The sequence below is a fragment of the Dreissena polymorpha genome, chromosome 9 (assembly GCF_020536995.1).
Source record: "Dreissena polymorpha isolate Duluth1 chromosome 9, UMN_Dpol_1.0, whole genome shotgun sequence".
Taxonomy (NCBI): domain Eukaryota; kingdom Metazoa; phylum Mollusca; class Bivalvia; order Myida; family Dreissenidae; genus Dreissena; species Dreissena polymorpha.
The window spans coordinates 9084596-9110724 of NC_068363.1; the positions used below are offsets into that span (position 1 = coordinate 9084596).

The 26129-nt window shown below is 33.9% G+C and overlaps 1 protein-coding gene and 1 long non-coding RNA gene across 2 annotated transcripts; both read left to right on the top strand.

Annotated features, from left to right (window-relative positions):
• Positions 1-10216: 10216 nt before the first annotated feature.
• LOC127846596 (uncharacterized) lies at positions 10217-18150 on the top strand. Its single transcript, XR_008033551.1, has 4 exons — positions 10217-10287; positions 13455-13573; positions 16105-16204; positions 17909-18150. It is a non-coding gene; the product is annotated as an uncharacterized LOC127846596 (long non-coding RNA).
• A 5687-nt stretch (positions 18151-23837) lies between these two features.
• Positions 23838-25823, top strand: LOC127844752 (ladderlectin-like). The gene is made up of 3 exons (XM_052375211.1): positions 23838-23991; positions 24561-24732; positions 25549-25823. The coding sequence occupies exons 1-3, from the start codon at positions 23926-23928 to the stop codon at positions 25821-25823; spliced, it is 513 nt and encodes a 170-aa protein (XP_052231171.1). The 5' UTR covers positions 23838-23925.
• Positions 25824-26129: the final 306 nt, after the last annotated feature.

The following is a 26129-nucleotide window of genomic DNA, read 5'->3' on the forward strand; positions in this document are numbered from 1 at the left end:
CACTTTTATTCTTTGAAAATGTGTAAAAAATGGCGGAGTACGATGAATGTTTTCTGATTTATGACATGGATTCTGACGTGCCTTTCTATGGATTTGATGAAGTAGAGTTTAAAAGTAAGAGATGTGTTAATTGAAGTTAAAATGTTTTACTTTGAGCCAGAAATTTACGTTACGAGTAGAGTTAACGGTTTAAATGTGGCATCGGATTTAATGGATTCGCGTGAATTCTGGACGAGTGCTGTGTCTGTAAAATATTAAATGGAAAGCTGTAAATGTATCAAGTCGGAAAAGAAAACGGATGGTTGCATAATGGTACGCGTGAAATAATGTAATTCTACGTATTTATTTTCATAGTTATGTCATTTTGTAACCATTCACATTCGTCACTATTTGGAATTCCCGTTTCTAAAAATAGAGCATTTTGTTAACAAGGGGGGCGACTCGTGATGTCAGCAATCGTTAAGGCTACAATATACTAAATAATCGAGTCATGAAGGGCTGTACTTTCTAAACAAATCATCATATTTTCCTCGAAGGCATGTTGTACACTTTGTTCTGGTTTTATCGTTTGGAGATATTGATAGGGGAAGCATAGGTGTTCACTACTTAATCCCTGAAATAGGATAAAGTTGGAGATTAAAGTAAAAAATGGCACTGCAAAAGGTTACAATCCACTAGAAAACGGCCGAAAAAGGCGCAAAAACAGTCGATTTTGATTTGAGTCGAATTTGTTTTTGGTTTGAACATGACAAATCTTTTTTATTGCTTAAATCGATTCAGCTAAGAATGCCCGTCAAGAAAAGGTATGGTTATGGGGGTCTCTTTGTGCAAAATGTTGTATTTATTTTCGCTCAAAGTTGTCGCTTTTACATCGAAACATATAAGGAAACTATTTAGTATATTTTGACCTAAACATTTACTTCAGCAGCATCTTCCCTGTATCTTGCAACTATGCTTTCAGCGCCATCGGCGCTCTCGTTTACATATACTACGTGAATCATATTCTGGAGAAACCGATACAAAGTAGGAAACTACCTGCCTATATATGATTTTTAAAAAAGAGGACAATTGCAAACTTATTTAGGAAAGGTACATATTGCATTAATGGTACATACAACGGTTCTTTACACCGATGAGAAACTATTTTTTCACTACACTTGTCGTCATAATACGATGATATTATTAAATTAACTGTCATTAAAAGACAGATTCAACGTTTAAATTAACAATAATACAATGTGAGTGGGGTAACTCGCTTTAAAGCTACGACTCGAAAAGAAAGTCTGGCGTAAAACGACCGAACGCGCAAAAGCGATCGTACTGAATGACAGGAATCGCGGACACAAAGCAGACTATGTACAACTTGATGATTGCTTAACACGCACAGCGTGCAGTTCTTAGATACACTTGAATTTCGCAGTCTGTGAGAGAATCGGGTATTTTAAATACTTATTGGCGAGGCGTCAATGTGATATGACTATTTGAGTGGTTGCAACATTTTGAATTATTTGAACTTCAAAAAGATGCAGAGACAAGACTGTTTTTTAGCTCTACTGCCAAAGGCAGAAGAGCTTATGGGATGGCATGGTGTCTGTGTGTGTGTGTGTGTGTGTTAGACGTTGTCTTGTTTATCCGATAAAATTCCACAGTTTTCATCCGATTCTTTTCAAACTTACTCAGTGTCTTTATATTAATGAGGACTCGAACCCAATTGATTTTTAGGTCACTGGGTCAAAGGTCAAGGTCACAGTGACTCGAAATAGTAAAAACTTGTTTATCCGATAAAGTCCACAGTTTTCATCCGATTCTTTTCAAACTTACTCAGTGTCTTTATATTAATGAGGACTCGAACTCTATTGATTTTCAGGTTACTGGTTCAAAGGTCAAGGTCACAGTGACTCGAAACATTAAAAACTTGTTTATCCGATAAAGTCCACAGTTTTCATCCGATTCTTATTAAACTTGCTCAGTGTCTTCATATTAATGAGGACTCGAACCCTATTGCTTTTTAGGTCACTGGGTCAAAGGTCAAGGTCACAGTGACTCGAAATAGTAAAAACTTGTTTATCCGATGAAGTCCACAGTTTTCATCCGATTCTTTTTAAACTTGTTCAGTTTTTTTTATACTAATGAGGATTCAAACCCTATTAATTTTCAGGTCACTGGGTTAAAGGCCAAGGTCACAGTGGCTCGAAATAGTAAAATGGTTTCCAGATGTTAACTCAAGAATGCTTAGGCCTTGGATCATGAAACTTCATAGGTACATTGATCATGACTGGCTGATGATCCCTATTGATTTTCAGGTCGCTAGGTCAAAGGTCAATGTCACAGTGACAGTGTTTAAAGCAGTAGAGCGATTCAGGCCCTCATGGGCCTCTTGTTTTAATTATGTGATTGTATTTAAAGTGTAAACGAAACGTATTTAACACGTTTATTTCAATAGAGAGTTATTCTCGAAGAAATATTTGCACCCATCTTTTTCAACAGGAAGTATTTAACATGAAACGTTAGAAAGTACGTGCAATTTAATAACATATCGGATTTTTAATTGTGTTTAAACAAGTGAAAGCTATGGAGATTAACAGTTCCAATGTGAATCAAAGTGGGATCATCCAGCATGATTTGTCCGTAAGTGTGATGTTTAATCGAAAGTTGTATTTATTAAATATTTTTTTTATTAAATAAAAGTATCAAGTAAATGCATAGCCATCATTTCCATTGTTACACGTGCATTTGTTCAGCATTTCAAATTTGAGCCGTTGTTATCGGCTTTCTGACAAAAAAATACTATTTTTTATATTTATATGGCAGAACTAATTAAGATTTTTATAATGCTGTCGTAGTATAGAGATGGATATCAATGTTATAGTTATAGACCATGATATGCGGTAATGCTGTTGCAAATTAACCACCAACAGGCGGTCGTTTAATACGAATAAAGGCCAATGCGTTCGTGGGAAACTGTTTCCATGAAGTAATTTAGAAACCATTCCATGACTCAGGGAGTGAGTTTGTGTGGGACGGTGGAATTGCTTCAGAGAGATGGCTGTCTAGAAACACATTGTCCCACATCGGTTGCGAACAATGCTTACCGCATCATTTTACCATAAATATGGGTCCTATTCTGTCAAAAGGGCGTTAAATGAATGTGCGTAAAGTATCGTCCCAGATTAGCCTGTGCGGTCTGCACATGCTAATCAGGGACGATACTTTCCGTTTTTATGATATTTTTCGTTTACAGAAAGTCTCTTCTTTGCATAAATCCAGTTAAGGCGGAAAGTGTCGTCCCTGAATAGCCTGTGCGGACTGCACAGGCTACTATGGGACGACACTTTACGCACATGCATTATGCTCAGTTTTCTCAGAACACGACTCATATATATATTATTTTATAAATATTACTATGTTACGTAAAGACCATAATGATCAAAACCTCTGACTGAGACGTAATGCTTGAAATTATATGCATGAACAGTGTCTTCTCAATGCATCTTGCATTATATTAAGTACATTTCCATTAATTAAAACCACAATAAAACAATAATTAAAAATGGAAACTACAAACTAACAAATATATGTCTTCATCAAGTATACATTATCGTATGATTATAGTTCAACCTTATTCTTATATTGTTATAATGTGCTATAGAAATATAATGTGTTACACCTGGTTTTAGTATTGGCCCAGCAAAATATTTAACTGATTTATTGCAACATATTAAATTACCATAAACTCTACATAAATTTCATAACACTTTATTAACCAATGTAAATGGTGGTATAAGAAAATTACGTCACAACTCTGTAAAGTGAAGTAAAGACTACTGACTTAGACGTATGGATGCGACAGTTGTGTGCATATTTATGTGCAGTGATTGCTAACTCTCCTCGCATACTTAACCTGGCAAAATAACAAATACAAAATACTTGACGTCGGTTTACGTTCTAAGTGAGTACTGAAACAAAATGTTTACTCGAGAATGGTTTCATAACACAATGTAACATATAGGCAACATGCATTGCTTATTGTTAAACGAGACTTTTCAACTCTGCTCATTTTAATGCATGATCAGAAGCAGCTGTAAATATTAATCATGACAATTCCATGTACTTCGTTTTGTTGTGCTGTGAATTACTTTTCGCAATGAGTTATGAGAATTATAAAGAATCGGATCTAACATTAAATACGCATTATATAATAAATGTGGTACATAGGTCCTTACGTGTTTTAACGTTTTTCTGTTGCAGGGATCGTATGTGGCCATCTCTGTGTTATGTCTGCTGATGGCGACAGTCATCATCCCCCTAAACGGTCTGGTCATTTTCATCTTAGGTCGACAGAAAGACAACAACAGGCTTCATTTCTTCATATTCCATCTTTCTATTGCTGGTAATTATATTTGAAATGCATGCCTATAATCAGTATAGGTATTCAATAACCATTGATCAAACCTATCTTTTTATTACTGCAGCAACATCATATGCACCAAATTAACATAATATTCGAAAAATGTTTATGCATAAGAATTATAGTGCAGTGATTGTTTCTATTGCATTGAATAGTTTTTGCGCATTTATATCAAGATAGATATAAGTATGCAATGTTAACGTAAACAATAATAATTGTCAATGCAGGACAGTTGCAAGCTACTAAACATGCACATGGTTCATATTTATATTTGTAAAACATGTACTCTCTATGTAAGGCTTTAAGCTAAAATACATCAGCACGTAAGTAAGGTGTGCTTAGTTGGAGAAATCACTCAAATGCCTTTTACTAGCATTGCCGGAGGACATTTAAAATCAAATATTTTACTTAACGATCTTCGAATGATAATATTTCAGACCTTTTGTCGGCTTAGTAAGCGTACTTGGTGACGGGGTATTCAACGGTATTTTACGAGGGGAATGGTTCCTTGGTGACGTTATGTGTCGCACCTGGCGCTATTCTTCGTTTGTGGTCCTAATTGTGTCCAACAATCTTTTGATCGGAATGAGCGTGGACCGCTACCTGGCAGTACGGTACCCGCTGAGAGCAATTACTTGAGGTAGATTATGTGGAATGTACATAAATCCCTATAGTTGCGTATGCGAAAATATCAAGTGTTTGTAATGATAAAAATGTTTTGTAACTGTACATTCTAATAAAAGCATGCAACATTTATGTCAGAGGAGTTATGATCCTGTGATATAAATGTCTGATGGTACCATTTTCTATTTTGCCAATGTAGTTTATGATATAAATTGATCAATAAGGAAAAAACATGTAACATAATCTTCAACTTTTCAACCTTGCAGAGTACCGTCCCTACAAAGCCATATTTATCGGCTCATGGGTAATGGCCCTTTTGATTCCTGTGTGGACGTTTTCGTACACGGGCACTGTTCTTTATGAAACTATATACTACTGTGACATAACTATCACGACAGAACTTGGATGGAAGGTGTGTAACATATTTTGTGTAACAAATCGGTAGGAAACCCAATTGTAAAACAGAAAACCATACACACACATTACAATTCGTAAGACTCAGTCATGTTGCATAATACTGCGAAATTCATTTCAATAAAGATATATTGTTGAAGGTGTTTATCTTTGTGTTCACTTATTTAGCAAATAAAATTTACATTTATTGGAAACAGCAATAAGAATAATGTGTCAATTAGAATAATCCAATACATTTCTTTGCGTTTTGTATTAATAAAATGCATTTCTAATACTGTCTGTTTATTACAATGCTATTGTTTAAACGGAAACAATTAAAACAGTGAACATTACTTTTCAAACAATTAACACGAGGCTACATGTTGTTCTACAATAGTTTTAATTTGTTAGTTATTTTAACTATTATTGTTTCTTAGAAAATTATATGTCAACATTGGTTATTACGCAATTTTAGCTGTATGTCGGGTTTACCCTGCTAGTCGTGTTCTTCATTCCATTCCTCGCTGTATTTTACTGCTACATTGGCATCACGGTTGTCATCTGGAAGCATTGGCGGGAAAGCAGACAGCTCTCAGAAATGAACTATATATTCGAAGGTACACGTACGATTGTTGAATCGAACAATCATTATTTCTATAGTTTTGCATTGTTCTAATGTGCCAAACGTGTATCATTATTTCTTATCTCTCGATATCACTCGACAATATTTTCGGATCCTAATACATGCAATAAATAAATATATTTAATTAAAAACATTTATACCAGAACATTTTACTTTGTTTTAATTAAGATTTAAGATAAAGTGACACTTGTAAAGAATCAAAAATAGCTCACGACTAGTACATGTAGATTAATTGTATTTATTGTTTAATTTGATTGCAATGTTATGGTAAATTTGATATGCTCGATTTGCATTGAATTGATACATGAGTATCGCATTCGCTTGACATAAAATATATAAAATTTTACGAAAGCGTTCAAGTTACAGAATGACCTGTCGTTGAGTACTATTTCAGATTTAACTTTAAAGCCATGTCACGAAACAAAAAACAGTGGTTTACTACCAAAAGCCCGAATCAAATCAATACAGATGACATTGATAATGTGCTTTGGTAAGTAAGTTAGTTTGTCGTTGTTTAAAAATATATTGCCATGTATTTTCATTATAAAAGTAGATACTATGTTGCAAATAGTACCACTAAATTATGCAAATGATTTAAATATTATAATGAAATTCACCATATATCGGTGAATGTTATTGTAATAATTATGTAATTGTTTAACATATCACATAATAAAATATGAGATACATAATATATAACAAAGGTAACGTTGACAGAGAGAGAGTTGCTTCACTGCAACATAAAAAGGAATATACATGTATATGTCTTGACATGTGTGTTTACAATATACTACCATTTCTTTTACCATGCATGTATATTTGATTAACACAAATTTCGTATACGTCACCGCAATGTTGCATCTTTTCCGATACTTAAATAAAAGTATACCCTTAGCAGGAAAACATATTTAATACGTTGATAATATACAACACACATCGAATAACTCTGTTATAAAATTATTTTTCATAAGAATGATTCATTGCCTATTTGAAAAGGATAATTATAAAACCAATGCATATAAACAATATTTTTAGCATCATGTATGTTAACAAAATAGTGAAACAAGATATTACTTAAATTAATTTGTATTAGTATTCAAACAGTTTCAATGTATTTTATTCCATATCAAAAGTTTACCAAATTAAACATATATCGTATAAGAATTATACGTTAACTTTCGTTAAATGAATTACCCTGTCTTAACAGAGATAGCTTTTTATTCAACATGTATAAATATCTGCAATCTGTACACATGTCATAGGTGTATTGATGGGTATTGAAAACGGAAGCGTGTAAAGAATGGTAAATTAAGCGATTGTGTTATGGTAAATCTACAAATTGCTGTAAGTTTTACTTTTTTGATTGATTATTAATTGCAATTATTTAGGCAAACTAATCAGAAGGACGTTAACTTTAAGTTATGTATTTTTGTTGTTATCTAAAAAAGCTTTATACGCATGAACCTAGCTAAATTTGGCATTTCATTCTTTATCATACACACATCTATTATGTGTTCAAGTACGGTACTTGGTAAGACATTTACTGTAACTATCTTCAAAATGCACATAAATACTGCGCACTTTATAGTATACTAATTTCTAAAACAATTTCAGCGTTCTTAATCTGCTGGCTGCCAGCAACAGCGTTTCACATCCTGGACGTATACCAAATCGACGTGCTTGATGTCCGTTACTACATCGTTCTGCAGCGCTTATATCCCCTCAACAGCGCGTGCAATCCAGTCATATTTCTGTTCTTCAGCAGGAACATTTTACCATGCGGGTCACCAAAGTCTTCGGAAACGACGAGAGGTTATGAAAGTGATGTCACCACAAACACTACTACATGACTTCTGATGGCGTTACAAAACTTAATCGGCACGTTTAGTAAATGACACAAAAAATGAACAGAGAAAAAGGTCGATGGAGTTTTGTTGAGGAACTCGTAACAAATGCAGACAATTTCGTTTTATTGATGGCAGATTTATGTGTTGCATATATGGGTAATTTGTTTTATTACACGTAAAAATGTATTGTAGATATGCTTACATATAAAAGTTATATTCTAATTTGAACAATTATGTATATACAAATGAAACCCAAGTTCGTATCATTTAATTTCAATTTTTCACAAATGACGAAAGTTGATTTTTCATAGTACAAGTACAGTAATGTAAATTTTCATTCATTTTTTTATCGCACGGTTTCGGTAGCAAGTTAATTTCTATGTAAATCAAGTATGTCTAGTAGTTACATATGAATAACTTTGGTAAATTAACTGTAAAAGCATTGTTTAATAATGAACTACCAAAATGAAATGGATGGGCTTTTATTTTCGAAATATATTGGATTTGTGAACGCTGTTTATAAATGCTGTTGATCAGTGTAAGAGGTTTTGAGTTTATTCAGAATTTTTATGTTATTACTTGCGTCACAATTCGATTCAATAAAAAATGTTAGCTTAAAAAATGAATGGGTTTTCTCTTGAATGAATGACCTGAGATGTGTGATCACTATGTGAACATGTGTTCAAACAAATTTCATATTTCTTTATCCTTAAACATTTTAGCAAATCTCTGAATTATTACAGAACAGTTTGATTATACAACGCAATGACGTATTGCTGAATACAAATGTCCTCCTTATTCAATTATCTCAAAAAGGAGTTAATTAACTAATAAAATATATAGATGTTGATTCCTAGAGGTCCGATGTACAAAACAGTAACATGACTGATATATTAAATACATGTCATTTTGTTATACAATTGGGGGAATGTGATAGTATAATTTAGAAATAAGTTTTGATGTCATGAAATATAATTAAACCACTTCCTTACTATGTGTGTTCCAACGGTGATTATCGATTTTGATTTGGTTAAGTGAATATGTTCCAGTAAAGAGATTACATGTATATTAGTAGTTAACATGAAATAAGGGTTCATATTGCTTATCCACATATGAAAGTCCAAATTTTTTATAAGTTATACTTTCATCACACTTTACATACGAACTTCTTGGTCGCCTTTTATAAAATATTTTATTAATTTAAAACAAACGTTAGATGATTGAAACCATATACTTATTAAACGACAAGAAATCTTAGTACAAAAGCTTTCAGAAATAATTTATTCGGTTTGTGTCAATCACCTTGCATGTATGTATTGGTCAAATCGAAGAATTTGGACATGAACATGAACACGCGTCCACCTTTATTAAATATTTTACGAATACATGTATGTTGTAAAAGGCTCGTACCTAAACATCATTACATTAAGCTCTTTAAAGGCATTGTGAAGTTTAATTTGATGTACCAGAACCGCGCAGAGCGAGATCACAGGTGGTTAGCGTATGGCTATGATATTAATTAGTGAAAACATCATTAAGAATGATAAATAATAACATTATAACGGTAAATCAACTTTTCTGAAGAAAAAAAATCACTATCAAATATATATATATAACAAGGTATTCAACTCGAAATCACCCGAAAACAGGGTGCATCGTTTGAACAGCCCTAGATAGACGCACAATATTTTTCTTGATAGTCACGGCGACGCACGATAGTTTTCTTGACAGTCGCGCCGACGCACGATATATTTAACACGATATATCGCCTTTTGGGCTACCTACACAAGGGCGATATATCGTGTGAAATATATCGTGCGTCGCCGCGACTGTAAAGAAAAATATCGTGCGTCGCCGCGACTGTCAAGAAAAATATCGTGCGTCGCCGCGACTGTCAAGAAAAATATCGTGCGTCGCCGCGACTGTCAAGAAAAATATCAAGTATCGCTTCGTGTATCTAGTGTCGCCCTTGATAAAAGAAGTGCGAGATTTTAGAATGCACTATCCGGATTCCGTATTCTACGTTTTTGTGCAACCTATTTAAACACCGAAAGCTGACAGTATACAATAGATACTCGCAAAAGTTCGAAATTGCGAGTTTGAGACAAACAATATTAACGGGTCTTTGTTCATTTAAATTATTATATAAATAATTTCATTCTTTTTTTACTAATGTAAAATAACGCTTTTGTATTAACTGCAATTCCGAGTTTCTTTTACAAAGAAATATCCTGATGATTAAGAGAAAAGTAAACGTGGAACAGCTTTGAATATAATTCTATAAATAAAACCAGCAAATAACTTGATTACTCGCCAAACAGTCCAGTTTTCGTTTCCATTTTGCCGTTATATATATCGCTCTTAAAATTCAGGTAAGACGTATTTACAAATTTAAACAGGTAGAAATTAAGTTCAATTTTAAATATAAAGCGAATTATGTATGTTGTTCTGATAAATGCTGTTTATATAGAGTTGTATATTAATAAAGAAATGAAATATTAATAAGTATCCAATTTAATGCATGTTTAAACTTGAATCAAAAGAACTGTTATTACTGTTATATACTTTATCCATACAATATTATCAATTTTAACGCTTATTACCGTATATCTGGATATTTGTCATATTTTATCATCACACATGAAACATAAGATCTATTATGAAGATGAAAATGCTTCATTCGCTTAATGGTTTTCTGTGGTGTATATATTGATTGATTGTCTGTCATTAGAGCGTTACTCGCGCATTTTATAAACACCGGAATCAATGTCATTTTCAGAAAACACGTAAACGAAACAGAAACATTTTTAGTATTTGATAAAGTATCTGAACAGACTGGTGTCTGCATCAAAAATGGCACATTTAAATAATTCAACAAATACATATTAACAAAATTAATGTTATCTAAATGAAACAGATTTAATTCATACACATATACAATATCCGCCTATTGTGTTTTTCATCTATAAGTTTACCCATACCTAAATTATCAATTAAGTTCGAACATCTATTCACACTTCAATAGAAATTACAATACAAAAAAAGACAACAAACACAAACTGTAACTACGTCTTTACAGTTCGACCATCCAAAGCCGAATGACGGAAAACCGCCAAACACAATGATTTCCTTGTGCACACTTTCAGTGCGCCCAAGTGTCCATTTCATTGCATTATTGAGAAAATATTTATTTTTTCTAATTCGTAAAATCAAACGGTGAAAATCATATTTGTCATAGAGCGGCTTTACATGTGAACTCTCGATTTTGAACACTCATGCGGACATGAGTGTATTAACGTGCGTTATTAATTGCGATCGTGTATGTTTGTAAATGTTTGTCACCAGAGAGCATAAAACAGATGTTTGAACTAACATATTCAACAAATGGATAGATCGGCGAAACTTGATTTAAATAATACACGAGCTATTCGACTTCTAAATGAGTGCGTTAAATAACTCTAAATCTCTATGCAACTTTCTCAAATTATATTGAAGCTTAAAGGGGCCTTTTCACAGATTTTGGCATGTTTTGAAGTTTGTCATTAAATGCTTTATTGATAAATGTTTACATTTGATCTAAAAGGCTCCAGTAAAAAATCAAGAATAAAAAAAATAAAAAAGGCACCCTCAGCGAGGCTCGAAACACTGACCCCTGGAGTCGTGGAGTAAAAACTCTACCAATTAGGCCGCTTGACCATCCTGACAAGTATGTATAACAGACGTATTTTATACTTTATATAAGCAATCTTCGTAGTATCACAAAATATAACGACAACAACAGACCTCTCAAAATGATTCAATCGTTTCGCGTTGCAGCGCGTTATAATTTTCAGGTTTTTAAATCGTCGGGAAAATGCAAACAATGGCTATATTAGAGCATGGTAATTGTTCAGTATTACCGTTTCGTCACAAATATCATAACTAAAACGAAAATTTGAGAATCTGAAACAACTTATTTCAATTTTGTCAATTTACCAAAACGTGAAAAGTCCCCTTTAAAAGCCAATAAACCCTCAATATCAACGAATATTTCGAATAATATTACAAAAAAATAAAATTAACACATAAAAAAATCATTGTTCCTTAAAGCAATAGCCTAGGGTCTGGTTACAGATTTAACAAGAATCAAAATGCTATTTTTTGTTTTTGTGGGAAAATATATTCAACACATGTTAATGTACCAAGTGTTCGTGTGTCGTATGAATAGAAATCGTTGCAGGAAATTGAAATGAAATATATTGTGCCAAAAATAATAAAAAAGAGCAGTTTGTATCTCGTTTAATTTATGTTTCCATAACACATCTAGCGTTGAATTGTTGCTATTGCTATAAGGAACATTGCTGCTTTTTATGGGTTTACTTTATTTACGAAATATTTTGCGAAATATTCGTTGATTTTGAGTATTTATGTTACTTTTATTAATGAAGACACCGCGTAAACACGACAATACGATTACAATAAGACGACGGGGCTAAGGTGATAACACGACATTGTATAGTATATCAGCATTTTACTCTCGTAGTATCGCGTTTCCGTCATCGTTATGTGTCGTGACTTCATAACTCAATCCATACATAGGCATAACGATATTCCGTAGTCGGCGTTTAGTCGCACGCCATAAAAGAAGTATCTGGGGGTATTGTTCGAGATTAGTTGGTCCATCACCGGTGCCCTTGAATTAAGAAATCAGAGTCCACGGGACGCCTGAACTTTTCCGATCAGTGTATTTTTGCAGTTATTGCGACTAGCTATTCTAAAGATCAAAGCGATATTTATTTATCCGAAAATTTTGAAAGCCGATTTGCGATCCTCTATCATTTACAATGTACAAGATAATTGTCAGGATACCATTTAAAGAGACCTTTTCAAAGATTTTGACATGCATTGAAGTTGGTCATTATATGCTTTAAATTGATCAATGTAAACATAAGAACGAATATGCTCCAGTAAAAAACAAGAATACCATTTAAGAAAGAAAAAAATCCTCAACTGTGCTCGAACCACTGACCCTTGGAGTAAAATAATGGCACTTAAACCAGAGAGGTGTACGTTATACTTTATATTAGCAGTCTTCGTAATGTCACAAAATATAACGATACTAACAGAACTTGAAAATTATTCAATCGTTTCGCGGTTGTTACGCTTTATAATATCAGGTTTTTAAATCGTCAAAAGATGCATATGATGGATATTTTAGAGCATAGTTAACGTTCAGTAATACTGTTTCCTCGCATCTAGCATAACTACAATGAGAATTTTCAAATCTGAAACAATTCTTTTTAGTTTTGTGAAGTTACTTAAACGTGAAAAGGTCCTTTCAAGCCTGATATATTTGCCCTGATATATAGACATTAAAAAAGATGACGTGCTATGTTCGATTGTCTTTAACCCACTGTCCTCGTAATTCAGTCAAGTAAACACGTTGATGTTTTAGAATATGTGTTTGCTTGTTCACCTTTGTTATGTAATGCAAAAAAAACACTACAAAACACCATGTTCTATAGCATGATTGCATTTATTGACATTAATATGTTTCAAGCATGCCGTCCGATTGGAAAGACACACTAAGGAGATTTGCTGGTTTCGCTGCAAGGTTTGAATTCACAGCCAATTTTGTCATTTCGGGTTTAGGATGGCTTCTACAAAAAACTGGAGGAGGTACAAAATTGTGTATATTTTGATAATGATTACTATATGGGTGCAGACTCCGCTCTAGTGATGTTTGTTCAGTTACCGTTTTCTTTAATCGTAATTTACATTATCAATATTCATCTAGTTGTGTGTTATTATTAATAAGGTTTGATTTCAATAAGGGACAGTTTAGCTACTGTTTATTTAAAGGCCCATACACACTCAAATTAAAAAACTAATTCGCACAATATTTCGAAAAATAAAGTTAACACACAAACAACAAATGTCTATTATAGCAATAGCCAACACTTCATCGCTAGATGTGGTCTGGTAACATAGATTTAACACGATACGAAATGCACTTTTTATTTTTTGTGAGACAATGTGGGATCTGAAAATTGATTAAAAACAAAAGGATTGTCTCTGTAACATTTCTTGTATATGTTTATTTTTGTTTTAGATATTTTATCATGCTCATTATCAACTGTTGAAATGTGCGGTATAAAATAAAAGAAGGCACACAATACTTCGGTCATCCTTTTATTGCAGAGAAAATTGTGGTTAGAATGATGGTTAAATCAAAGAGTTTGAAATGTTCATATATTTTTCCGGAATTTATTCAACCGATGTTAAAGTGATATTATGGGCATCTTACAGTATATGCTATGTTTATAGGTGTCTATCGCAACCCTTGTTTATTTTTGGTGTTTTCACTTCACATATACTTATATTTGTTAATGCAGCATCAACATACTAAAACAATATCCCGGAAAAATAAAAATAATGCATTTGAATATCAACCGTACTTTCGTTTTGACAACTGACGACATAAATGATTCGATGTACGATGTGAGTCTAAATGTAGTTTTCATGCAGATTCGTTCACACGACACAAAGACACAATTTTGTTTTGCGGATCATTTCGGCTTAGAGGACTGGGTGAGTCATGTAAAATATCGAATATAATATATTGTTTTTATAAACAACTGGTAGAAAGATGTTGTAGATAATTGGTCAGTTACCACATTTTAACTAATTATTTTTACCTGTTAATTCTTTTCCGCTCAATTCAACAGTGAAAAACGCCCATAATATCACTTTAATGAGCTGTCACACAAATAGAATTCTAAATTAAATGAGCCCAGTAGAACTTAAGCTATTAAAATAAGATTTCAATTATCATATATAAATATATTAAGCTTTTCCAGACAAACAGTCTTTTATAATATATTCAAAATTTGAATCGTTATTTGCTCATACCAACAAAGTTGCCTTTTTATGTAAAGGAAATGTCATCTTTGTAATTCAGATATACTTTTTTACACTTGAATGCGAACTATATCATTATTTTGTAATGATTTACATACGTACTTTTTTCTGTGTAAGGTAACTATGATCTAATTTATTTCTCTATTTACCACTCATAATATAGTTGTGAATAAATCTTAGTTATTAGTTATATATTTAATGAGCGTAAGAAATAATCAATTTATGGGATTCATATTATAGCTAACTTGTATGTGTATCCTTAATTCGCTTTTAGTGTAAGTGGCTGTTGGAAAGTGCAGTTTTTATGTTTGATTCGTGTTTGTACATACGCGTTTAAAACAGCATATATTTATTGTGGAAATAATTTTTCCATTGTATTTATTTGTTTAACTTTGTTTAACTATGTTGGTCTTCATAAAATGAGCACTATATTGATACATGTACATTCTCCCTGCTGCCTGCCTGCCTGCCTGCCTGCCTGCCTGCCCTGCCTGCCTGCCGAAGACTGCCTCCCAAACCTCCCTCCTCCCTCGAGAGTCTCGCGAGAGAGAGGAGATCGAGAGAGAGAAGAGAGAAGAGAGAGAGAGAGAGAGAGAGAGAGAGAGAGAGAGAGGAGAGAGAGAGAGGAGAGAGAGAGAGAGAGAGAGAGAGAGAGAGAGAGAGAGAGAGAGAGAGAGAGAGAGAGAGAGAGAGAGAGCGAGAGGAGGAGAGAGAGAGAGAGGGAGAGAGAGCGAGAGAGAGAGAGAGAGGAGAGAGAGAGAGAGAGAGAGAGAGAGAGAGAGAAGAGAGAGAGAAGAGCGCGAGAGAGAGAAGAGAGAGAGAGAGAGAGAGAGAGAGAGAGAGAGAGAGAGAGAGAGAGAGAGAGAGAGAGCGAGAGAGAGAGAGAGAGAGAGAGAGAGAGAGAGAGAGAGACAGAGAAACGAAGCAGAGAGAGAGCGCGAAAGAGAGAGCGCTTGCTTCAGCGAGACATAACTCGTTCCCGCAAAAAACCACTTCCGGAAAACAGTTTCTACAACCAATCCCTTCACTCTCATGAAAAGTATTCTCATACCTCTAAAATCTAATCATCTCGACGCTTTCTCTCATCCCTCTACCTCTCCCTTTTTCCTCTCCCCCTCTCCTTCTCCTTACCATTTCCCTCTCCCACTCTCCCCCTGCCCTCCCTCTCTCCCCCTCTCGCTCTCAGTCCCTTTCCCTCCCCCTCTACACATAGTCACTTTGGTGATCCATTTCTTATGCTTAACATGTCATTACTGTCATAAATCATGTGAAACCTAACATTCTTTCAGGTACAACCTTTCTAAAATATGCCAACATAACAGTTAAAGTGGCGACTGTGACCGTCGGCGGTACTACGGTGATCATCTGCTCGTATGATCTGTTTGTTTGGTAGGTTATTTTCGTTCGGTTTGCATTTGTGTTGAATATGATGCCATTTCCAGTTAGTTCAACTAATCCAAGTGTGTTCAACTTCTGATACGAGTTTGATTGGGATTAAAACAAACTAATCATATTTATGTGTGAGTTTACCTCCCAAAATCAGAAGTTGAATGAGTCAAGTTCATCAAATCAGATTGTGAAAGGAACATTGAATGAAACTTAAAGTAGGTAAAACGCCACGTTCACAGATTATAATTCATCAAATTATTCGAATTAGATTTTGACGATTACATTTTATAATTGAGATAAAAAACAAGAGCTGTCTCCATCGGAAGACATATGCCCCCAAAAAATGCTTTTTCGAAACCTAAACGCAGATTTCGAAACCTAAACGCGGACCCTAAGTTTAAGGTCAAAGGGGTCACAATGTGTGTGCGTGTGGAAATATACATATATACACATGCATACCAAATATGAAGGTTACATCTGAAGCGACTAAGAAGTTATGAGCATTTTTCGAGCGGGAACGCAATTTTTTGATGATTCAAGGGCCGTAACTCAGAAGTGCCTGGGTAAAATTTGCGGATTATCGAACTTTACCTAAATTTTATTGCCTTACAAATTTTTATGAAGTTTGGTGAAGATCCGACGACAATTGCTTGAGTTATTGAGCGGAAACGAGAAAAAAACTCATTTTTTCGATGATTCAATGGCCGTAAGCCCGTAACTCAGAAGTGTCTTGGTCAATTAAGCTGATTATCAAACTTGACATAGATCTCATGACCTTACACATTTTTTCATGAAGTGTGGCGAAGATCCTATGACAATTGCTCAAGTTATTGAGCGGAAACGAGAAAAAACGCAATTTATCGATGATTCAAGGGCCGTAACTCTAAAGTGTCTGGGTCAATTTTGCCGATTATCTAATTTCACTTAGATGTTATTGCCTTACACATTTTCATGAAGTTTAGTAAAGATCTTATGCAATTTGCTCGAGTTATTGAGCGGAAACGAGAAAAAAACCAATTTTACGATGATTCAAGGGTCGTAACTCAGCAGTGTCTTGGTAAATTTGGACGATTATCGAACTTGACCTAGATGTTATTGCCTTACACATTTTCAGGAAGTTTGGTGAAGATCTGATGACAAGATGACAATTGCTGGAGTTATTGAGCGGAAACGAGAAAAACACCAATTTTACGATGATTCAAGGGCCATAACTCAAGAGTGTCTTGGTCAATTTGGCCGATTATCGAACTTGACCTAGATGTTATTGCCTTACACATTTTCATGAAGTTTGGTGAAGATCTGATGACAATTGCTTGACTGATTGAGCGGAAACGTATCCGGACGGAAAGACTAACTAACTGACTGACTAACTAACGGACGGTGCGATTTTAATATGCCCCCAGAACAACATAACAATATTGGGTCGGTTAGCCGAGTTGTTAGATCTCTGAACTACAGCCCGGCAGAATAAATTGCGTCGTGATTGGTAATGTAATTACGGCCATGTCCACATATTTAAGAAGAGCAATTTTCAGTATTTGTCAAATACGTATACATATGCGCAATTAGTACTGGTAACGAGCTGACCCAGGAAGGCGTTTATGTGCTTAGTTATCAGTACATAGTTTGCTTGGTCGATATCAGCTGTACATAATAAGCTGAATAACAGGGAAATACAATTTTCAAAAAATTGAATTTTTACAGGCTGAAAACGCGGTTCGGCACATCAACCGAAAATACCCCGATCAGGCTTTTAGAAGACATGGATGAGTTGCGACAACTTGTTCGCACAGGACAGCATGAACCAAATACAGTATATGCTATAAAAGCATAAGGTGGATGTCAACATGTTTGTCGGAAGTGTTTTGAAATATTGGGTGAATATGGAACTGATTTACAATCGCTTTTAAATGAACTTAATGATCAATACAAAAGTGTGAACATTGTTCAGAATATTTGTTAGAATATAGTTCTTGTATTTAAAAATGGAATTTAAATTAATAACATCTGATGATGTAAACAGCAACTATTTAGTTACCAAGAGGTTTCATGTAATAAATATATCATAATTATATATTTGTGGTTTTAAACGTTTAAGTCACAACAATGCCACATATTACACTTGGTGTGCAACAAACTGGTACGACATACTAAAGATCACAACGTATTAGCGTAATGATTGTGGTCTCGGTGGAGACAAACTAGGTCTGCGTAATATAACAGCGGTCAGCAATTAAATCTAAAATACATTGACATTTATTCTGTATAATCGCTGTCTACTTTGAATCGTTATCTTATGATTAGTGACATGTTTTTTTCCGGATAAAAGTGAGGTTTGGGGTGACTTTTAAGCCGGCATAAATCCCAAAGTCTATACATTGACCGTTATATACTATCACATGACTGGCACAAATGCAAACCTAGGCAATACCTGCTTGAACCTTACCTTACACAAACTTTTACAGCAAAATGCATCAAAGTAGGATTTCTTTTACTATTTTTAGTTCAAGAGACCTTAACAGAACTTGCCTAATTCGTACGCAAGGTCAATATGTTAGCTACCTAAGTAAAGTCAATGTCATCAAAATATCTCCATCCTTACTACAGTTGTTGAACAGACACTCGTTGTCTTTGCTCCACATTAGTTATTGTTATGATTATAAATTGTCACAAAATGACATTTCAGTTTGACCGGCAGAAGATTTATCTTATTATAGTATTTGGCAATTTCTATTGCAACGTGCCGATTGTTAAAAAGTGAGACATGAAACAAAAGTAGAAGAAATTACATACGGTAAGTGGAAAGCATTTAATTTACAGCTTTAAAGCGTTTTTTCGAGTTTAAAAGTCAGACTAAGCACAGATCTATTCACCAAAAATAGCAAATTCACACAATAGACAGTACAAGAAACATGAAACAACTATAAACAACAAAAATGACTAAATATTGAGTCAACGCCTTAGAACGGTAAATGCAAACACACATCGGGTGCTTAAACCGGAGTTAAAGAGCAATGCAACCGTACATATTTTTATGAAATTGCCGTCTGACTACTGAATGGGTCGGATACAAACCAGAGCACCGGATTTAAACTTTCTGATACAATATTAAATTAAACCAAATCGAGCCTTAACTTCATCTTGTCTTTGCTTTAAAAAAGCATAAGAGGCATAGAATTTGGCGCATATATCATTGTTTCAAAGTTTCATCAAGATTCATAATTCAAACTAAAGTTATTGATCGACACACTCAAACTTTGACCTTAATTAAAAAATCTATAAAAGGGGAATGAGTGTGATAAATTAAATGTCAGTATAAGGGCCTTTGTCAGTCCCCATACATAATAACCATTTATACTGCAATGATATTTTTATGAATTTCTGTTGTCGTGATATAGAAATGTAGTTGCTGATTGCATATTTAACCCTACATCTTCTAAGTTTAAAATGGACATTACTCAGATGTATTGTAGGTCAAAATTGTAAGCTTCGTTCTGTTACTTCTCATGCGGATCTCAAAGACATGTTATACATATCAGTTGAATAACTATGGTAGTTTCCGAGATGTATACCATAGGAAGAATACCTTATCACGAATGTCACAATGCGAATAAACCTTTTAATGACTTGGTAAGAATAAATGAAGGCATACTCATGCCAAAAGTTTGGTAAATGTGATGGGTGATGGGCCATGGTAAGTGGCCGTTTTAAAGACTTAAACACATGTTTGAAATTTGATTTAGTATATGAAGTAACCTCAAGTTTTAAATTTGAAGTGGACATACTTCTGCTAAATTGAAGGTTATACATGTAGTTATAAACCTTGGTCAGTTATATCCCATATTGACCCCGAAGTTATTTTTTAAATTCCGATTGCACATTGTTGGAGTTTCAGAAATGCGCCTGCTTATAAGCAAATCATAACCTATGTTTTATCCTGTTAACACTCATACATTTGTATAAAAGTGGTCATAATCCTGATCAAATGCTGAGGACGGTGATAGGTTTTGGTCAGTTACAGAAAAAACCATGAACACAAATGTTAAAAGTTTATTTCAATATCTCTAGTAGATATGGAGATATTGATTTGGTTCACGCACAAGTTAACAAGTTAATAATACAAACAACAAAATCGGTCTCCGTTTTCAAATTCGTGTGACCAAGAAGAGACCATGGGTCTTTGTTTGTTTTAATTTGGTAGAATTCATACACCACTTCGCCGTTTTGTTTATTGTAAGCATGCGAAAAATCACTAGGATGCGACTCAAGGGCCACAATAACCCAACGATATGATGACAAAAAAAACAACACGATGACGATAACGCGTTAACACGACAATTCGACTACGATAACGCGACAGTGCCAATGTGATAACATGACATTGTATAGCATTATAAAAACCACTGTAGTATCGCGTTTCCGTCATCGTACTGTCGCGTTATCGTCATGTCCTACTGTCGATAATCAACTTTATAATTAATCCTTACATAGACGAAAGCGCTTACGAGATTCCGTAGTCGGCGTTCTTATAATACATTATTGTCGTGATTTATGCATAAAAAACAAGCAAAATATCAATGTCGACTTATAAAAAAAACAAGAAGTATATGCTAAACAAATCGAATTTTAATTTCAGCAGAGCAAAAAGAATCCCTCACGCCATATGGTATTTTATATATAGTAAATAGCAATACGATTTTGCCGATTTAACCTTATGATTTGATTGTCGCTGACTAACTTTCGTGCCATTTTTGTAAAGGCACCAAGGCATTTAAAAGAGTTTTAATACACAATTGTTCAATTAAAACGCTCAATTTAGAAGTACCTTCTTTTAAATATTCCTTTAAAAATGTTGACGTCGAGGTAAGATAAACAGAACAACTGGTACCTGACTCGGCAAGCCTCGCGATATTTTTTCTAAGTCTCGCCTGATATTACAAAAGATCATGCAGAAACAAGTTATTCTCTTTTTATTGTTTAAGATATCGTCCCAACTTGTATGCATTATGAAATATATAACATTGCTGCTGCTCACGTGCACCTTTTAGGGATGTTGTCGCCCTGCTTTGGTCTTACAATTACATTATAGTTAGGACACAATTTAAGTCAAAATGTTTCTCCTAATATTAAACAAATAAAAAAGGATAGCAAGTTGTCTTAAACCCACTGTCCTCGCAATTCAGAAAAGTAAACACGTTGATGTTTTGGAATATTCATTTGCTTGCTCCCCGTGGTTATGTAATGAAAAATAACAACAACACCACCAATATATTCCATAGCCTTTTAGCATTCTCTTTAATGAACAACGGAGTTTATTCGCGAGTTTCAATTTAAGTTTTTTTTCTAGCATTACTTGCGATTGGATTGGCATAATAAGGAGGATATCTGGGGTCCTATGAGGTTTGAGTTCAGGGCCTGTCGTGTCGTTTTGGGTTAAATATGGCTTTTAAAACGAGCTGGAAAAGGTAACCGATTGCGAAAATTTTGATTATAATTACTAGACCTTGCTTTTGTGTGTATACATATTTTTGGTTAGTTATTTTGGTTGCCAAATTATGTGTTAATGGGCAAGAGTGCCCGGAGCAACCATACACGATAACATCTGAGGCGAACGAAAAGCGAAGAATAAAAAGCATATTTTGTCAATATTAATTGAACACGATCAAAAATTCAATTTTTGAAAATAATGAACTCTTCATACCATCATTTTACCAAGTATTAGGCCTTTATTAGTGATTTTCACAAATTCTGACTCGTGCCCGAGAGACGAAACGTTTTTGAACAAATCTTTTCATCCTATTAGTTTTCATAACTGTTGGCATATTGTCAATAATCTTAGCCGACCAATCACATTCTTAAGGTAAGATATATAATTTTCTTTTTTATAGCAATCGTTATACCTACCATCGCGGTTTTATTGGATATTTGAACAGTCGCTTTGCAATATACCGAGCGATTTTTTTGGGAAACATAGTTTTACACTTTTATTAATAGTTAATTATAAATTGTGTATGACATTTTTTTTATTTTATTTAGCAGATTCATTTAAGTTATTGTCTTCTCAATTATTCAATTAATGCTGGGTATAGCAAATCGTTGATTTCATACTAAAATGATTTAGCAGGACTCGCTCTGACAGATAAAATATATGCTCCACATATGTTCCCAGCTAAATCATCTTAAATCATTTTCAAAACCAAACAAGCAAATACCTCTGACAAAATTGGCCTGTTGGGAGTGTTTTAGACACTACAGGAAGAAGTTAGTGTATTATTAACAACTATTCTTGTGTTATAAGATTTATTAGTTACACTATTGTATTTCTATAAATTTTGTTAACTTATGTGTATGTGAATGTTATTATGAACAACGTTTAAAAATACATATTCATGATTGCAATGGTTTGTTTTTTAATCTGCGGTTTTATTATGTGCACTTAAAGTACTAAATATGGTGATGCATGCTTATTTTATACTTTTTTATAACTGAACATTAGTAAATGAACGATATTTCGATTGTTATAAAACATAAAATATAAAATACACTGAAAAATTAAATATTGAAACAGCTGCTGGTCTGACAATTAATAAGTGTCAACTAAGACGACACTGGGGCGTAAATAAAACGAAATATATTGCTAAAAGAATACAAGTGTCAACTAACACGACACGTTGGCGTAAAATATAGCGAAAATATTGCTAAAAGGATATAAAGGCGCCGTGTGGATTCCAGGCTAAAGGCATTATAACAGATGTTATTTGGAAGAAAAACATATAAAAACCATTCCCACGTAGTTAGTTTAAAAATTGCGATTACACATTTATCAAGGTAAGATGTTAAAAACAAATTATATAATATCTGCGCAAGAAGTAAAGAAGTTTTTGTTAACTAGTGCAAATAAAATATTGTAACATAACGAATACAATAAAAAATCTGATACACTGGTAACAATATATGATAACACATGGATATACATATTTGTTGATTTTAGCTGTACATTTTGAAAAGTTGATTAGCCAAGCTATTATACATGAAAATACAAACGCTTCGTTTAATCCTAAAAATACACTGACAGGACAATTAAGCAGTACAGCAATCGGAATCGTATAAAAACGATACAATATTTTCAACAAATCATTTTTTACTGGCCATTGTTTAATTGGATGCTTTATAAAATCAATAATTGGTGATTAACTAAATGAGCAGTGCTCTGAAAAAACGGGGCATTATTGGTAATATGGGTAAATTGTCGTCCCAGATTAGCAAAGGCAGTCCGCGCAGACTAGTGTCGTCCCTGATTTTACCCCATTTTCCCATAGCGGTGGATTCAAGTTGAGAATAATTTATATTACAAATTATTGAAATTTAGTTTTTATAAAATTAAAAATGAGTGTTGCAATTGAAGTCGAAAACTTAGTTATGTAAATAATGTTATTCTTTGTAACCACACTAAACATGGTTGTATTTGTTTGTCCAAAATAATACGAGTAAATTTCATTCAACAATAGATGATTTGAATTACGGGACAAAATACAATTTGTATTTGCATTTGATTCTTTTACTTTCCTCGTTCGTATTCGTGTATTATTAAATATATGAGGTGATCATATGTGGACAGGACAATCATATATACACATGTTTAGAAAAAGGATACCTTACATATGAGAGTGTTTCTTAAGTTTCAGTGAATTAAAGTACCACTACAGGCAACAACCATCAAGATGCCCTGCTTGAAAATACTTTTCATCGGACTGGCCTATCTTTGTTCCTTTGCATTTGGTCTCAAGGTACTGACGGGTATTCCAGATGTTGCTTTCTGTTTTTCCATTCTTTTTGTTTAAAAAAATGTCAAGTGTTTGATGATATTTCATTTGTGTTGATATGCTCAATACTATCTTCTGTAGGAGTATTGTTTCAGCTTGCATTACGATATGTTTCTGCAGTTCATTATATGGATTTTGAAATTATGTTTCCATGTAAATAACATTTATGGTAAGATCAAACTTAAAAACCAATCAATGCTATGTGTTTGGGATGCATCAAATTGCATTAATCCGCCACTGAAAGCCATAACAAACTATTTTCACTGATGTATTCATGAAACATAACAGCGCCTAACGGATTGTTTCTTTTAGAAATACTTTAGAAAGATCAGAGAGCGTGTTTTTGATTTTTTGGTGATTTTTTTTTCAATTTTCATTCCATTATTCCTTAATTTTATTTATGAATGATGCTGAAAATATATTTATCTGCAGTTGTTAGGTTTGGCGACGATGATTTTGTTTAAGTAAAACAATGTTTGACCATGATGCTACAGGGATATCAACCACTATTATTTCATACATTCCTTTTGCAGTGTCCCCAAGGATTCGAGGAATATAACATGGCCTGCTACTTGGTGGTCGAAACTAAAGTGGACTTCTTCAGTGCTTACCGCGATTGCAGGGCTATGAAGAGCTACCTTCTGAACGTGGATGCCACCCCGGAGCTGAACTTTGTTAAAGGGCTTGTCGAACGTCTTGGAGGACGTGAGTGTTTACTCATCTTAACTAAATTTGCTTTTGTTGCACCATGCCTTATCAAGTTGTAATTCTGTCTTTCTTGGGAATATTAAGCCATTGAGTAATTAAATTGTTTTCAAATGGTGTTTATATGTTTTTGTTTTTAAAATGCATTGTTATGCTCTTCGATATATTTTCAACCCGTTCGTTTGTTTTAATTTTATTTATTGCCCTGGGCACGTATTCACCAAACATGTCTTAGACTTTAGTCTTAGAATGAAGAATATTCTGTGAAGTGAAATATTTAACAACTGCTTTACTTTTGATTCAAAATTGGATTTACCACCTCTATGCTCTTTATTTAGAAAAGTGTGTTAATGACACAATCACCAATGGCAGCATGCATATATTCAAATAGACGTATTTGTTTGCTGTCAATCTTGTCTTATTCTTACGTCTTAAAATGGGTTGATAAATACTGAACCTGAATTGTATTCTCTCACCGTTAATGACTAGCGGTTCAAAACAAGACATTAGCTGGTTATGGTTATATGACGAACGATGAATTACACTTATACGAATGGCGCTACAAATTGAATGTTAAAATACTAAAATATGGGCGAATTGTAACGGGCGGAAACAATGTTCATTTGAATGAAAACGGTTTCATATTTAAGAAGTATATATTAAACTAACATATATAAAAGTCAAATTTGCTCGGAATGGAGTAGAGACTGTGTGTAATAAATGTTTATGTGGATTAAACGTTGGACTGATTACAATATATATTCGTGTTTGTTGCGCCAGCATGTTGAAACTTAAGCAAATATATATATATTATAGGGAATTATCCAGGATTTTGGATCGGTGGATTTTGGAGTCGGACCCTTCAGGCGTGGTTTTGGGAGAAGACAGATGCTGAAGGGCGTAACACGGTGACCAAACTGACGCCAGATAATACTGACGTAAGCTGGTGGGGATATGGCGAGCATTCAAATGTGGTCAATAAGAGGGACGACCCCGAACACTGGCTGATGCTGAAGCGCCGTGACCTCAAGCTTTACTCTATGAATGCCTATGAGAAGCTGGGGTACATTTGTGAAACTGTTGCTGAATAAAGAGCAAAATACAAGATTAAATTTCGATTTGATAGTCTTTTCTCCCATTACTTCAGCTAAATCAATCCGGTAACAATCGTAAGTAAAATGTCGCTTTTGTTAGATTGCGCAAACGTTAATTGTTTTAGTATTTTTCTATACTTTGTGTGTTCAGTTTTACATCCTACACAATACAAACGCAGTGAAATCAACCAAAACACAAACAACACAGCAAATAAAATCAAATACAAACATGGTTAAATTGAGAAACCGATGATATTGTTTGGCATGTGTTGGGGATATGTTCAAGCCGTTCCATCAGGACAT

Bases quoted from the DNA above. Each gene is read 5' to 3' on its own strand.
- LOC127844752 (XM_052375211.1), top strand. From the start codon at position 23,926: ATGCCCTGCTTGAAAATACTTTTCATCGGACTGGCCTATCTTTGTTCC. The intron at 23,992-24,560 runs GTACTGACGGGT...TTCCTTTTGCAG, and splicing joins CCTTTGCATTTGGTCTCAAG to TGTCCCCAAGGATTCGAGGA. The intron at 24,733-25,548 runs GTGAGTGTTTAC...TATATATTATAG, and splicing joins TGTCGAACGTCTTGGAGGAC to GGAATTATCCAGGATTTTGG.